This window comes from Antedon mediterranea, chromosome 2 (genome assembly GCF_964355755.1).
Source record: "Antedon mediterranea chromosome 2, ecAntMedi1.1, whole genome shotgun sequence".
NCBI lineage: Eukaryota > Metazoa > Echinodermata > Crinoidea > Comatulida > Antedonidae > Antedon > Antedon mediterranea.
Genome location: NC_092671.1, coordinates 11,558,220 through 11,573,545, shown reverse-complemented (window position 1 = coordinate 11,573,545; position 15,326 = coordinate 11,558,220). Strand labels below are relative to the sequence as shown.

At 35.5% G+C, this 15,326-nt stretch overlaps 1 protein-coding gene across 1 annotated transcript; it reads right to left on the bottom strand.

The window, feature by feature from the left end:
• Positions 1-1,660: 1,660 nt before the first annotated feature.
• Positions 1,661-15,213, bottom strand: LOC140040417 (ATP-dependent zinc metalloprotease YME1L1-like). Its single transcript, XM_072086327.1, has 16 exons — positions 15,108-15,213; positions 14,195-14,344; positions 13,569-13,713; positions 13,070-13,138; positions 12,643-12,749; positions 11,677-11,902; positions 11,190-11,266; positions 10,803-11,046; positions 10,170-10,365; positions 9,780-9,892; positions 9,450-9,494; positions 9,176-9,286; positions 8,706-8,857; positions 8,202-8,402; positions 7,746-7,853; positions 1,661-7,119 (listed from the first exon to the last, which is right to left on the bottom strand). The coding sequence occupies exons 1-16, from the start codon at positions 15,135-15,137 to the stop codon at positions 6,979-6,981; spliced, it is 2,115 nt and encodes a 704-aa protein (XP_071942428.1). The 5' UTR covers positions 15,138-15,213; the 3' UTR covers positions 1,661-6,978.
• Between the last annotated feature and the right edge of the window lie 113 nt (positions 15,214-15,326).

The window sequence follows — 15,326 nt, the reverse complement described above, 5'->3', positions numbered from 1 at the left end:
ATTGGCACTACTTACATTTTGATAAAATTGGTTTATTCAAAAATATTGGATTTATGGAGCCAGTCAACAGACTAGAAATCCTGGCGGTTTACAGCCTAAATTGACGACGAAAATATTTTTATTAAGATAAGTATAATATTGTAAAAAATAAATGGATAATGTAAAATGAAATGGTAGCATATGGAGTCTGGAGTCAACCAACAGACCGAGAAATTTTCAGCATCTGAACATAATGATTACATGACATAATATATAATACTTTTTATTAAGATAATCACAAGGAATATTGTGTTATACATTAATACATTAAAAGGATAGCAACCAATAGAGCAGAAATCCTTGAGGTTTAGATCTTAACATTTGTAAGAACGTGATATATTTTGATTAGCATGTAATGAATATTGCATAACATAAATGAAATAGCATAATGGTGAAGAATTGTAACATTCTATGCAATTTATGGGAATCAAATACAGTATAACAGGGACACCTATGTTAAGGGGAAATCCATATTAAAGGGACACTCATGTTAAGGGGACACTTCTATTCATGGGACACCCATGTTAAGGGGACACCCATATTAAAGGGACACTCATATGCATGGGACACCCATGTTAATGGGACACCCATGATGTTAAGGGGACATCCAGGGACACTCCTATTCATGGGACATCCATGTTAAGGGGACACCCATGATGTTAAGGGGACACCCATGATGTTAAGGGGACGTCCATATTAAAGGGACACTCCTATTCATGGGACACCCATATTAAGAGGACACCCATGTTAAGAGGACACCCATATTAAAAGGAACACTCCTATTCATGGGACACCCATGTTAAGGGGACATCCATATTAAAAGGAACACTCCCATTCATGGGACACCCATGTTAAGGGGACATCCATATTAAAAGGAACACTCCTATTCATGGGACACCCATGTTAAGGGGACATCCATATTAAAAGGAACATTCCTATTCATGGGACACCCATGTTAAGGGGACAACCATGATGTTAAGGGGACATCCATATTAAAAGGAACACTCCTATTCATGGGACACCCATGTTAAGGGGACAACCATGATGTTAAGGGGACAACCATGATGTTAAGGGGACATCCATATTAAAAGGAACACTCCTATTCATGGGACACCCATGTTAAGGGGACACCCATGTTAAGGGGACAACCATGATGTTAAGGGGACATCCAGTCAGCGAGTCATATGGCCGAGCGGTTAAGGCAGGGGCGCCGTTTACCGTATCTAAAGAGCCAACAACAACATCGGCAAGGGTTCGAGGCCGACTCGCTCCTAGTTCTGGTGGTGGAACAAGTCTTCTCGGATAAGGACTATAAACCGTAGGTCCAGTGTACACAGTTATAACCTGTGTGTACTTTAAAGAACCCAGTTCATTATTCGAAAAAGAGTAGGGGGTTACCCCGGTGAACTGGTTCACACAATAGCCCCTGTATCAGGAGGATTACCACCTATCTGATATAGTAGAGCAGTTAACGCCATAAAAATAGCCAAGTTGTGCACTTTATTACCAAAGCATGAAACTTTCCACAAAGTTTCTTTGATGTATATAGATTCAAAATATCGGGGGGTGCCAAGTGTCCAACGTCCGGTATGGCGGCCATCTTGATTTCAAAATGGCCACCATAAAAACAAAAAGTGTTCATATCTTGGCAACTATAAACAGTAGAGACTTGATTCTGGTGTTAAATTGTTCACAAACCACATATTTCTATTTGCTCTAATGAAAAGTTTCGTCCAAAAATGACCAGAAATGACGTTTCTTCCAGTTTGACCTTTGACCTCTTATCTGTGTATCTCAGTAACTACTGATCATTTTCAATCGATTTTGGTGTCATTTTGTTCAGAATAAAGACATTTATATTTGTAGTAATGAAACATTTTCACATAAAATGACTGGAAATACAATTTATAACCTTTGACATATATAATTATGTGAACATACTGTATGTGGTTAAATTGGTATAAATGCACCTAATTTTTTTACCAAAATAAATGACACAGAATTATTATTCTGAATTTTTAACCTTTGATGTGATAGGATAGGCATAAAGTATGACAGATCACTGAGCTCATCTATGCCGACATGTTTGCTAAACTGTGATGTGTCAATCGTTTTTTGTTGCATCTAAAAAAATGTACTCCATTCTTATGGTAATGGGCCTTTGCTGTAAACTTTTCATCTGAATCCTTTTCCTCGATTTTCTCTAGTCATTGATTTTTTAGCAAAATCCGAACTAAATCAATTCGTAAAAGACATCTCAATATAATTATTCAAGTAATCCTCAAATTAGTGACATGGACCTACAATATACTGTTCTGTACAAGACCTGTTTAGGCATCCACCTGTGGACTTTCACTTTAAAGGTCTTGGTTTCCTAATCATACAAGAAACAATGTCTAATTTAATCAATCAAAGTAGTAGGTCCAGACAAAGAAGGGGGTGTAAGACCATCCACAGACAAAGAGGGGGTGTAAGACCATCCACAGACAAAGAAGGGGTTGTAAGACCATCCACATACAAAGAAGAGGGTATAAGACCATCCACAGACAAAAAAGGAGGTGTAAGACCATCCACAGACAAAGAAGGGGGTGTAAGACCATCCACACACAAAGAAGGAGGTATAAGACCATCCACAGACAAAGAAAGAGGTGTAAGGCCATCTACAGACAAAGAAGGAGATGTAGGACCGTCCACAGACAAAGAAGGGGATATAAGACCATCCACTGACAAAAAAAGGGGTATAGGACCATCCACAGACAAAGAAAGAGGTGTAAGGCCATCTACAGACAAAGAAGGGGATGTAGGACCGTCCACAGACAAAGAAGGGGATATAAGACCATCCACTGACAAAAAAAGGGGTATATGACCATCCACAGACAAAGAAGGGGGCGTAGGACCGTCCACAGACAAAGAAGGGGGTGCAAGACCATCCACTGACAAAGAAAGGGGTATAGGACCACTTACAGACAAAGAAGAGGGTATAAGACCATCCCCAGACAAATAAGGGGTGTAGGACCATCCACAGACAAAGAAGGGGGTGTAGGACCATCCACAGACAAAGAAGGGGAGAAGACCATCCACAGACAAAGAAGGGGATATAAGACCATCCACAGACAAAGAAGGGGGTATAAAACCATCCACAGACAAAGAAATAAGACCATCCACAGACAAAGAAATAAGACCATCCACAGACAAAGAAATAAGACCATCCACAGACAAAGAAGGGGGTGTAAGACCATCCACAGACAAATTAAAGGAGTGCAAGACCATCCATACACAAAGGGGTGTATAAGACCATCCACATACAAAAAAGGGGTGTAATACCATCAACGGACAAAGAAAGGGGTGTTAATACCACCAACAGACAAAGAAGGGGGTATAAGATCACCCAAAGGCACAGAAGGGGTATAAAACCGTCCACAGAAAAAGAAAGGGGTGTAAGACCATCCACAGACAAAGAAGGGGGTGTAGAACCGTCCACAGACAAAGAAGGGGTGTAAGACCATCCACCACTGACAAAGAAAGGGGTATAGGACCACTTACAGACAAAGAAGGGCTATAAGACCATCCACAGACAAATTAAAGGAGTGCAAGACCAGCCATACAAAAAAAGTGGTGTAATACCATCAACGGACAAATAGAAAGGGGTGTAATACCATCAACAGACAAAGAAGGGGGTATAAGATCACCCACAGGCACAGAAAGGGGTATAAGACCGTCCACAGAAAAAGAAAGGGGTGTAAGACCATCCACAGACAAAGAAGGGGGTGTAGAACCGTCCACTGACAAAGAAAGGGGTATATGACCACTTACAGACAAAGAAGGGGTATAAGACCATCCACAGACAAAAAAGGAGGTGTAGGACCATCGGACCATCCACATACAAAGAAGGGATTATAAGACCATCTACAGACAAAGACAGGGGTGTAAGACCATCCACATACAAAGAAAGGGGTTTAATACCATCAACAGACAAAGAAAGGGGTTTAATACCATCAACAGACAAAGAAAGGGGTGTAATACCATCAACAGACAAAGAAAGGGGTGTAATACCATCAACAGACACAGAAGGGGGTATAAGACCATCCACAGACAAAGAAAAGGGTATAAGACCGTCCACAGACAAAGAAGGGTGCATAAGACTATCCACAGACAAAGAAGGGGGTGTAGGACCATCCACAGAAAAAGAAGGGGTGTAGGACCATCCACAGAAAAAGAAGGGAGTGTAGGACCATCCACAGACAAAGAAGGGGTGTAAGACCATCTACAGACAAAGAAATGGGTGTAATAATACCATCAACAGACACAGAAGCGGGTAAAGACCATCCACAGACAAAGAATGGGGTATAAGATCATCTACAGACAAAGAAGGAGGGTTAGGACCATATTAACCGAGGAAGCATACAAAAATAAGATGCAATCAAAATAGGCCTACCACTTGGAAAACAATAAATTGTAGAATAACTGTGGCTTAATTGTTGAAATAGAAAGGGTTCTTTGTAAGGTCATTAATAATATATTGATATAAACACGATCATCATACTAGTATTCATTTGACAATCAAATACAGTCTGTCTCGAAAAGAAGCTCATACTATCACCTTTTCGAGGTTTTACGGTATTCAATAACATGTATGTTATTTCCTCTGTCAAACTATTAAAACCTTTAGCGAATCAGAAGGTGCCAACATCATTGAACTAATGGTACCACCAAGCACAATGTTTACCAATTTTATGTACTATATACAATTTAAGTCCATTAATCATTTAATATAATTACGCCTATCAGGTTAAAGTTCAAAATTAGGTGCACTTTAGACCAACAAAAACCACCTACAGTATATTCACATTAAAAATCAATAAATTAATGTCAAAGGTCATAAATTGTATTTCCGGTCATTTTATGTGAAAATGTTTCATTACTACAAATATAAATGTATTTATTCTGAACAAAATGACACCAAAATCGATTGAAAATGACCAGTAGTTACAGAGATATACAAATACGAGGTCAAAGGTCAAACTGTAAGAAACGTCATTTCCGGTCATTTTTGGACGAAACTTTTCATTAGAGCAAATAGAAATATATAGTTTGTGAACAATTTGAGACCAGAATTAAGTCTCTAATGTGTATAGTTGCCAAGATATGAACATTTTTTGTTTTTATGGTGGCCATTTTGAAATCAAGATGGCCGCCATACCGGACGTTGGACACTTGGCACCCCCCGATATTTTGAATCTATATACATCAAAGAAACTTTGTGCCAAGTTTCATGTTTTGGTAATAAAATGCACAGCTCATGTCATTAACTGCTCTACTAATAGGACAGTGATTAATTCACTATTGGTAATCCTTGGCCACATTGCCTAAAGACATAAAATAAAATAAATAAATAAAAATAACTATTTGTTTTCTGCATTCAGAAATGTACAAGTTAAAAATAAAAGAAGACGACATGCTGTTTCAAAATTATTTTCTAAGCTACAGTACCCACTTTGTTCCTAGACAACTACAGCCTATTCAACCCCATTCGGTTGTAAGTTGCTTACTTCATAATATGCTTAAAATATATTTTCAGATACAAAAATTCCATGGAAACTTTTGCTATTTCTAAATTATTTTCTAAGTTTACAGGGACACTCCTATTCATAGGACATCCATGTTAAGGGGACACCCATGATGTTAAGGGGACATCCATATTAAAGGGACACTCCTATTCATGGGACACCCATGTTAATGGGACACCCATGTTAAGGGGACAACCATGATGTTAAGGGGACATCCATATTAAAAGGAACACTCCTATTCATGGGACACCCATGTTAAGGGGACACCCATGTTAAGGAGACACTCCTATTCAGGGGACACTCCTATTCAGGGGACATCCATGTTAAGGGGACACCCATGATGTTAAGAGGACATCCATATTAAAGGGACACTCCTATTCATGGGACACCCATGTTAAGGGGACAACCATGATGTTAAGGGGACATCCATATTAAAAGGAACACTCCTATTCATGGGACACCCATGTTAAGGGGACACCCATGTTAAGGGGACACTCCTATTCAGGGGACATCCATGTTAAGGGGACACTCCTATTCAGGGGACATCCATGTTAAGGGGACACCCATGTTAAGGGGACACTCCTATTCAGGGGACATCCATGTTAAGGGGACACTCCTATTCATGGGACACCCATGTTAAGGGGACTTCCAAAGGTGTCCCGTTAATAGGGGCTCAACCTTTTATCCATAATTAAAATTGAAAGAATAAATGTTTATTTGAATTGAATTTTTTTTAAAGGCATGCCAGTACTGTTTAACTATTTGTTTTCTGCATTCAGAAATGTACAAGTTAAAAATAAAAGAAGACGACATGCTGTTTCAAAATTATTTTCTAAGCTACAGTACCCACTTTGTTCCTAGACAACTACAGCCTATTCAACCCCATTCGGTTGTAAGTTGCTTACTTCATAATATGCTTAAAATATATTTTCAGATACAAAAATTCCATGGAAACTTTTGCTATTTCTAAATTATTTTCTAAGTTTACAGTACCCACTTGTCCCTACAAAACTACACCCCATTGAAGCCCTGATAGCTGCATGCTTCGTACACGATAATATTTTGTTGTAATTTGTAATGCTTAGAATAAATTTTCAGATAAAGGAGTCGGTATCAAACCGTTAATACAATACATCATTAGAAATTCAAAAATAAATTTCTCAAGGCAATTAGCATGTCTCCTTAGGCTCTCTTACGTGGGGTTAATTGCATCAACAAAAGCCTGAGTATTCTAATATACACGATCAATCGTTTTTCCTCCATCCATTAAGGATCAATAGTTTAGCCTTGAAGCATGTAAGCTCAAATCCCAAGGGTGGATACATATATACAGGCCTAGACACATGAATGATGTGTCCCTAGTTCTTGGTGGTTAACGATCTATAGCTTTGCCTTGTATAACTTGTGCTATGTCTGATGCTGTTAATGTCTCGTGCTTGAGTAGCGCAGACGCTAAATTATGATGCTCCTTTGTGTGTGTTTTTAATAATTGTTTTGCACGCTCATATGATTCCTACAAAATAAAACATTATTAAATTATAATTAATTTTACATGAATATAATAAGCATGAAATTGAATTGAAGTTGGATTTATGAAATTATATAAAGAACATTAATTTTTTGATGTGCATCTTCAAGTTAATACATAATCTAGTTTGTTTAAACAAAAGAAAGATTTGCTAACATCTATATTAATTAAATAGATATTAAATATTAGTCCATAATTTTATTTTAGCTGTAAAAAGGGGAAGCAATATCCCTGCATGTTGATATAGAGGGAGACAGAGACAAAGTCAGATACACTTGGTGATTGACTTAAAGTACAATACTGTATATCTGTATATGATATAATAATGAAATATAATTTTAAGCTGGGCTTACGAACTACAGTATAGAACGTCATTGCCTCTTACGAAGCTCAGACGATTTTGATAAAATAAATAAATGAAATATCAGTATCTTTGTACAAAAACACAATTAAATGATAGAATACAGAAACAGCAGTGTGCTGTTGAAATATCATATTTTACAAAATCAACATAAATATTTGATTACATTATCAATCACATAGAGTATAAAAACAAATTACACTACACATTAGCAATAACATTGTATATGTAAACAACCATAGTGTATTACCTTTAATAGTTTTCGTACTTCTTGTTCTATCATGGCTTGAGTTTCTGGACTTGGTTTATTTCCAGATGACGTGCCATTTTGATCATCACTAAATGTCATTATTCCCATCTAAAAACAAAATTACAATCAATTTATTATATCTTAAAATTCCTATTTACAACTACAACAATTCTAATTATTACATTCATATATTTCTGTCATGTTTATTTTTATTTATTTCATACGCATCCAACAGCGAGTAATTCACCATTTACAGGATGGATTAACTATTTTATAATTTATCATGCTTATAAACTATGTCTCATTTGAGGCTTAGGGAGTGGAGTTGGAGTAGAACGCTGCATTAGGTCAGGATTGAACCCTGGACCTTGGGATTGGAAGGCAAGCATGTTAACCACCAAGCTAAAGCTTCATTGCTCATGTCATAATGAGTTTACACTCCAATTATTTGCTTACTTTCTCACTCATTCCGAAGTTTGTCACCATGAGTTGTGCAATTCTTGTAGCCTGGTCAAAATCACTGGATGCACCAGTTGTTATATGGTCAGGACCAAAGATAAGCTCCTCGGCCACACGTCCACCCATGCAGATGTCCATCTGAGCAAGTAGCTGGGATTTAGTCTCATTCCACTGGTCTTTCTCAGGCAGCAGAGATACCTAAAACGAAAAATAAAATTAGTATGCATATAATTCAAAGTTGCAGGTGCTAAAATATGGAATAACTCACTATATGAAATTAATTATTCCCCAACAATTGCTTCATTCAAAGCTAGATATCGATCTCATTTTGTTCTCACAAAACATTTTCCCCCCGATTTAATTTGTTTGTTTGTCGACAGGACCACAATGCAAAACAGGTTCTCTTTTACCTGATTGTGCAATCCTGTATAAATAAATGTTGTTAAATAAATAAATAATGAATTATAATAAAGACTTTACCCATAAAGTGATTAAACTTACATGTCCCAGTGTTGGACCCCGTGGCATTATCGTAGCCTTGTTGATAGGTTTTGCATCTTTTGTATAGTATGCTACGAGTGCGTGACCGCCCTCATGGAACGCTGTGATTTCACGATTCTTCAGATCTATTGTGGCGCTCTTTCTTTCAGGACCTGTGAGTATAACAAGTAAGCATTGGTATTGGTATATTATACATTTTGGAAGAGTTCACAGAAAAAGATAAAAAATAAATTAAAAAACTCAAGAATTTGGAAAAAAAATAGTACAGTCAACTCTCTCAATATTGGACTCTCTAAAAACTCTCCCAAAACTATACTTTTTCTTGGAAACAAAAAGGTTTCAAATTTATTTTTACCATTAAAAACACATTCTTAATAACAGACTTTCCTGAAAATCAGACATATTAGGCCAGCGAAAGGTGTCTGGTATTGAGAGAGTTTAGATTTGTAATAATATATAAGTATAATTACCCATTAGTATCTTGTCTTTTGCAAATTCAAGATCATTCATATCAATGCATTTCTTACTTTCTCTGGCTGCTTGTAACGCAGCTTGATTCACAAGATTCTGCAGATCAGCACCTATTATACAAATAATGATAGAATTAAACACATTCAAACTCAAAAACTGGTCAATAACTCAAATACAGTCCACTATGAAAACATTTATTAGACTCTAGCCTGAGTGTATAGAAGAGAAGTGAATGAATATGAACATAAAATAATAAATCTATTTTATCTTTACCTGTAAATCCTACAGTCCCACGAGCAAGAACTTCAGCATCCACATCTAAAAAATAAAATGTTGCTGTTTTAATGGAATATAATTCAAAATAAACAGCTGATAAAACACCTGTTAAGTAAACCTTTTAGATTTAAAATAATATTATTATTATAAAAATAATGAATGTTTATGAGTGGAATGGTACAAATAATGCCATCATTAAATAGTGCGTACTATTGCATGCCAAGTGAACCCACAATCGTCCAATTAAATGACAGGAATTTATTTACAGTAGGTGTTATATAAAATAAATTTGATCCACCAATATGTAAATTACTTTGTGTTACTTACCAGAACCTATAGTCACCTTGTCCAAGTATAACTTAAGAATATCAACACGACCTTTGACATCTGGTTTTGGCACTGTAACCCGAACATCAAATCGTCCAGGTCTTGTTAACGCACTAAAAGAAATAGTTACAGTAATTATAAAGCAATATGTTTAGATCAAACTGTCTTGTAGGGAATTATTTTTATCAATTAAAAATTATTAATTTTTATTCAATAATTATATATATATATTATTATATTGAAAGTGGTTTGGGGTTGGATCTGTCCATCGTTTATTCAATGGCTAAAAAAAATACCGATATTTATTTTTTCCACAGTAATATTATTTAATTCTATTCAAATATTAAAAGAAATATGGTAACATATTACATACATTATACAATTACTTACGGATCAAGTGACTGTGGGAAATTTGTGGCAGCGAGTACAACAATGCCTTGATTCTGTTTAAAGCCATCCATTTCCGACAACAATTGGTTAATTGTTTGTCTAGCGTAAGGATGGAGTGGAGAATCCACTCTCTTACCACCCACAGAGTCAAGCTCATCTATGAATATTACACACGGTGCACTTATCTTTGCCTCAGCTGTAGATAAAACAATAAGAAGTTAAGACATTTTAATTTAAAGGATCTCCATTTCAGAATTCAAAAGATTTTTTTAGACATAGGAATAGCTATTAACTAGCTATCTTGGGATATTTGTATTGCATGGAATCACATATCTCCTCTTTTTACATTTATTGGCAAAATAAATTAAAGGCAGACATCAGAAGATGGTTTGATATTAAATGATGAGAACTCTCCCAAAAACCAAACTTTTCTTGAGGTTGAAATGGTCCTAAATTTCTTTTCTTATTGTTAAAAACATATTAGGAATGCAGCACCATACTTCCTGTAAAACCAGACATATAGGCCCTCCCAAGGGTGTCTTGAATTGGTCGACTGTAGAAATATATACAATGATGAATTAAATGTTAATTTCATAGAATTAACATAGAAAACCGAGAGACAATTTTACTTACAAAATATATCTCTAACTCTCTTGGCACCAGATCCAACAAACATGTTATCAAAATCTGAACCAGCCGCATAAAAGAATGGCACATTGGCCTCTCCAGCTACTGCTCGTGCTAGGAGGGTCTTGCCTGTCCCTGGGGAGCCAACTAGTAGCACACCTTTAGGCAGCTTACCCCCAAGGGATGTGTAACGTTCTGGGTCTGTCAAGTAATTGACAATGTCTTGCAGTTCAGATTTAGCCTCGTCAACCTATAAAATAATGTTAAGCTTATCAATGTAATGTAAACAATGTTGTAATTTGAATAATATTATCAAATATTATTATTATAATCCCTAGAATTAACTCAGAATAATAAGTCCAGATGAGCTTGTCCAAATTGAAATTCACTTACCCCTCTGACGTCATCAAAGCTAACATCTTTGACATTCAATGTATCAACGGATGATGTACCAATAAGAGAAACACGACCTGTAACATAATAAAAAAAAAAGAAATAAAGTAGAAATAAATAAATTACTACTACTACAGTAGTAATATAAAAATAAGTAATGTATTAAATGTTAATTCATTTGAGTACTAACTCAAAGCTAAGCTTAAAATACTCAATGGAAAAAATATACTAAAGGTGCCAATTGAATACCCAAAATGACAGGTCAAAACGTACAAGATGCTTTTTGATTATGAGACTCCTACCTAATAGGGTGTCCCCTGAATAAGGGTTGGCTGTAATATTAAAGCATATAGCCATTTATAGTCATTAGTTTCACAGAAAGTGTCTCCTCAATATGGATGTTCCAAAGGAGGGGTACTTGCTATCTACAACAAAGAAGGAAGTTCCTAAATGAAACATTTATTGAAAATAACTGTTGTTTACTAACCAAACATACTAGCAAGTTTAAAGCTGTAGTATATCAGAAGACTGAGAATGAGTATGTTGATCCAGGTTTTCATTCGGTCTGTCTTCTTTGGCTCATCACGACCTTTGACATAACCATCGATGTAGCCTGTCTTGAAACTGTCATGGTCGGATATCCTCTCCTCTTGAGCAGATAATGCACTTGATAATTTGCTGGCTAGTCCATCAGAATCTTTTGTTTGTTTAGTCTGAGAGACAAAAGTAACAATTTTTTGTTCTCAAGATAGAGAAACACAAGGTTAATTAAATGAAATTTATAGTTTTTGTTTTTTTAGAATTTTTTTTTCCAGGCGAGATACGAACCTACATCAACATCGCTAGCTTGATGATCATATTAAAATAGTTCTTGATGCAAGTTGTTTTGTTTCTTTGCCAAGTCCGACGAGATATGATGGTCATGTGAAAGGATTTTTTTGTGTTACATTCTCAATGTTATAAACCTACACAATCATTGATGACATCCTCCCAATTATCTTTACTTTTCTCTTTTCATTTACTTTGTATTTTGTTATTAATAACCATACAAATGCCTTGTGTTTCACTGGTGGCCTTAGCTTAAGTGACATTTTGTCCTATAATTCCAATTATCTTTACTTTTCTCTTTTCATTTACTTTGTATTTTGTTATTAATAACCATACAAATGCCTTGTGTTTCACTGGTGGCCTTAGCTTAAGTGACATTTTGTCCTATAATTCCAATTATCTTTACTTTTCTCTTTTCATTTACTTTGTATTTTGTTATTAATAACCATACAAATGCCTTGTGTTTCACTGGTGGCCTTAGCTTAAGTGACATTTTGTCCTATAAAGTCATCCTTCCATGTCATACTATTTCATTTTAATCTCAAAGTTTTGATCTACTTGTTTTATTTTGTATAATATGGAAATAAAATGAAAAAAGAAATAATGAAAAGGTAATGTCACTTACCCTAAACCATTTTGGAAGGATACTAGACTCATTTGGTTCATGTGATAATGATCCAACTCTCCCAATTGAGGCTGTTCTCGTCTTGAAACCTCTTGTTGACTGCAAACCTGCAACAAAAAGGATAAAGACATTTATATTTCTTAATAATTCTTTAATTCGTTATATTTGTTTTGAAAAAAATGGTAATACTGTATTATTGTCTTGAATTCAGAAGTAACATTTCTGAAAACCAGATGATGGTAAAATAGAATCATAATTGAACACGTGGAATTCATTACCTTATCACATTGTTTCAAGCCCAACACTTTCAAACGAACATATGACTCACACATAAAAACTATGAGAGGAGGCAGCCTATACGAGTAATACTCTTTTCCCCCTTATTTCACTTAAGGTAAGCATCACTTCTTAAGGTAAGTAAACTTACTAGATAAATCTACTAATCTTGAGAGAACACCTCTTGACGTTTTTGGTAAAGATTGATGGTCAAAAAATCCTGTAAAACCATTGCATGGTAAGAAACATTATTATTATTATTATATTAGGAAAGACAAATAATCATCTTTCTTTTCACATTTAGGCAAATTATTGCACATTTAAGCAAATTCATTTACTATCCTTCTTAAACGTGGCAATCCTGTTCACAAGACAAACATATACACAAGATGCTCTACATAAACAAAGTCTTATTACAAATCTTTGGGAGTGGAGTTAGGAACTAAACTCAGGACCCTTGGATTGGTAGCCAAGAATCATAACCACCAAGTCACAATTCCACTGTATTTTATTACAAACAAGGAGGTACCAACGTTGCTTAAAACTTGAACTGAAAAGATTACAGACTGTACATCCATGGAGAAGATTTTGGCATTGAATTTATGCAATAAAAACAGATTTTAATATTGAACATAGTTGTGTTACTTTACCATGCTTGTTGTAGAAAAATGAGCCGGAGGAGACATGAGATTCAGTCCATGTTTTTTGTGGATTCAACGTTGAAGGCAAAAGCGAGTCAAGTTTAATGTTTTCAGTACTAAGGTGTAATCCAAGCTCTTGCATGTTTAATAAAACCTATGAAATAAACAAACTATTTCAGAACTTATATTCATTGGACTTATAATTATATATATACAGTTTGTTTATGTGTATAAAATAATATATAATTATGAATGACCAACCTATGTACTGTACTGTAGTTGTACAGTGTGAAAAGTAGGGCACTGTCACCCAGTATTGTTTGAATTAAGTTTACTTATAAGGTATTTCAACAATCTTATTTTTATAACCATGTGGGCTTGCAAAATATTATTTATTATCATTAGGTCAGGTCTATTTCGAAGGATTGGTTTAAAAAATGGAGAAAAGATTGTCTGTGTTTAAACAGTGTGCAATTTACAATATGTTTATTGATCTTAAACTATTGCAATGTACCTAGCCTAGTATCATTTTATATAGCAAAAACTATGTTTCGTTTGGCTAATCAGTTGTTAATGACAATCTTCCATGAATACAATTTGGTTGAAGTGTGAAAAAAAGATATCTAATTAATTACATTGTCCAGACTTTCTGAGCAAATTGCATTCTTCTTTTTGTGTCCTGCATCCTCATGCTTCCTTCTTGACTTGCTGACAACACTGCTGCTGTTGGTTAATGTCTTTATGGCGTGAAATGTTGATGCTACTTGGGACAGTGACAGAATTTGCTAAGAAAACAACATAGAGAAATTATGATATTTATGTGCGAGATGGATTTTGAATGATTAATATATATATTAATTTAATAATTATAGTAATTTTGTATCTTATGCACAATTCGAAATTATATCATAATACTTGCGCAGATAATTTCATATAAAACCAAAACTTGTACCTCTACTGTAACCTGTGCGCATACATTCATAAATAATTAATGCAAGTGAAAAAGTAAAAGAATAAAATTAGGCTTGTATTTTAGGTCTAGCTAGACTATAAAATATTATACTATTGGCCTAGCCTAGCTAGTACTAGCCTATATACTCTATACTACTAAGGTTACCTCCAGTCATTTTTTGTTAGTAGGCCTAACCTAGGCCTTTAATAGACTAAGAGCCTCTAGGCTAGATAGAGGTAGGCTAGGCCTAGCTAGCTAGTCTAGGAGGGGCCTAGTTCACTGTAAATATAATATAATAAATAGCTTGTTTAGCCTAGTTAGTAGTAGGCCTATATAGTATGTATTGTAGTACTGTAGCTAAGAGTAAGACTACGAGGGTAGGCCTACCCTAGGCGGATAGCTAGCCTAGGCCCTATCTACTAGTAGTAGGCCAGCCTAGGCTAGGCCTACTAGGCTAGAGTAGAAAATAGAGGCCTTTAGTTGGCTCACAAAGTTAGGGTTCTCCCTCCCTCCGTACCTAGCCTAGGCCTAGCCTAATCAAATTCACAGAATTTATAAATCTCTAGTACTAGCCTAGATAATTAATTATTATTTACCTGTGAGCCAAGACTATTTATTGAAAACATTTTTTGTTTCCTGATGTACGGCGTCCACACGATCGACGACTCACTCTCTTATTACATCACACACACGTACATGACCTTTACACCATGACCTCCTATCGGGACGACAACCGTTTGTCTAATTCACTACTTTTCTATCGGCACGGCCGCCGTGCGTATAGTTTAATATACACAGTAAAGCCTATAAAAAAG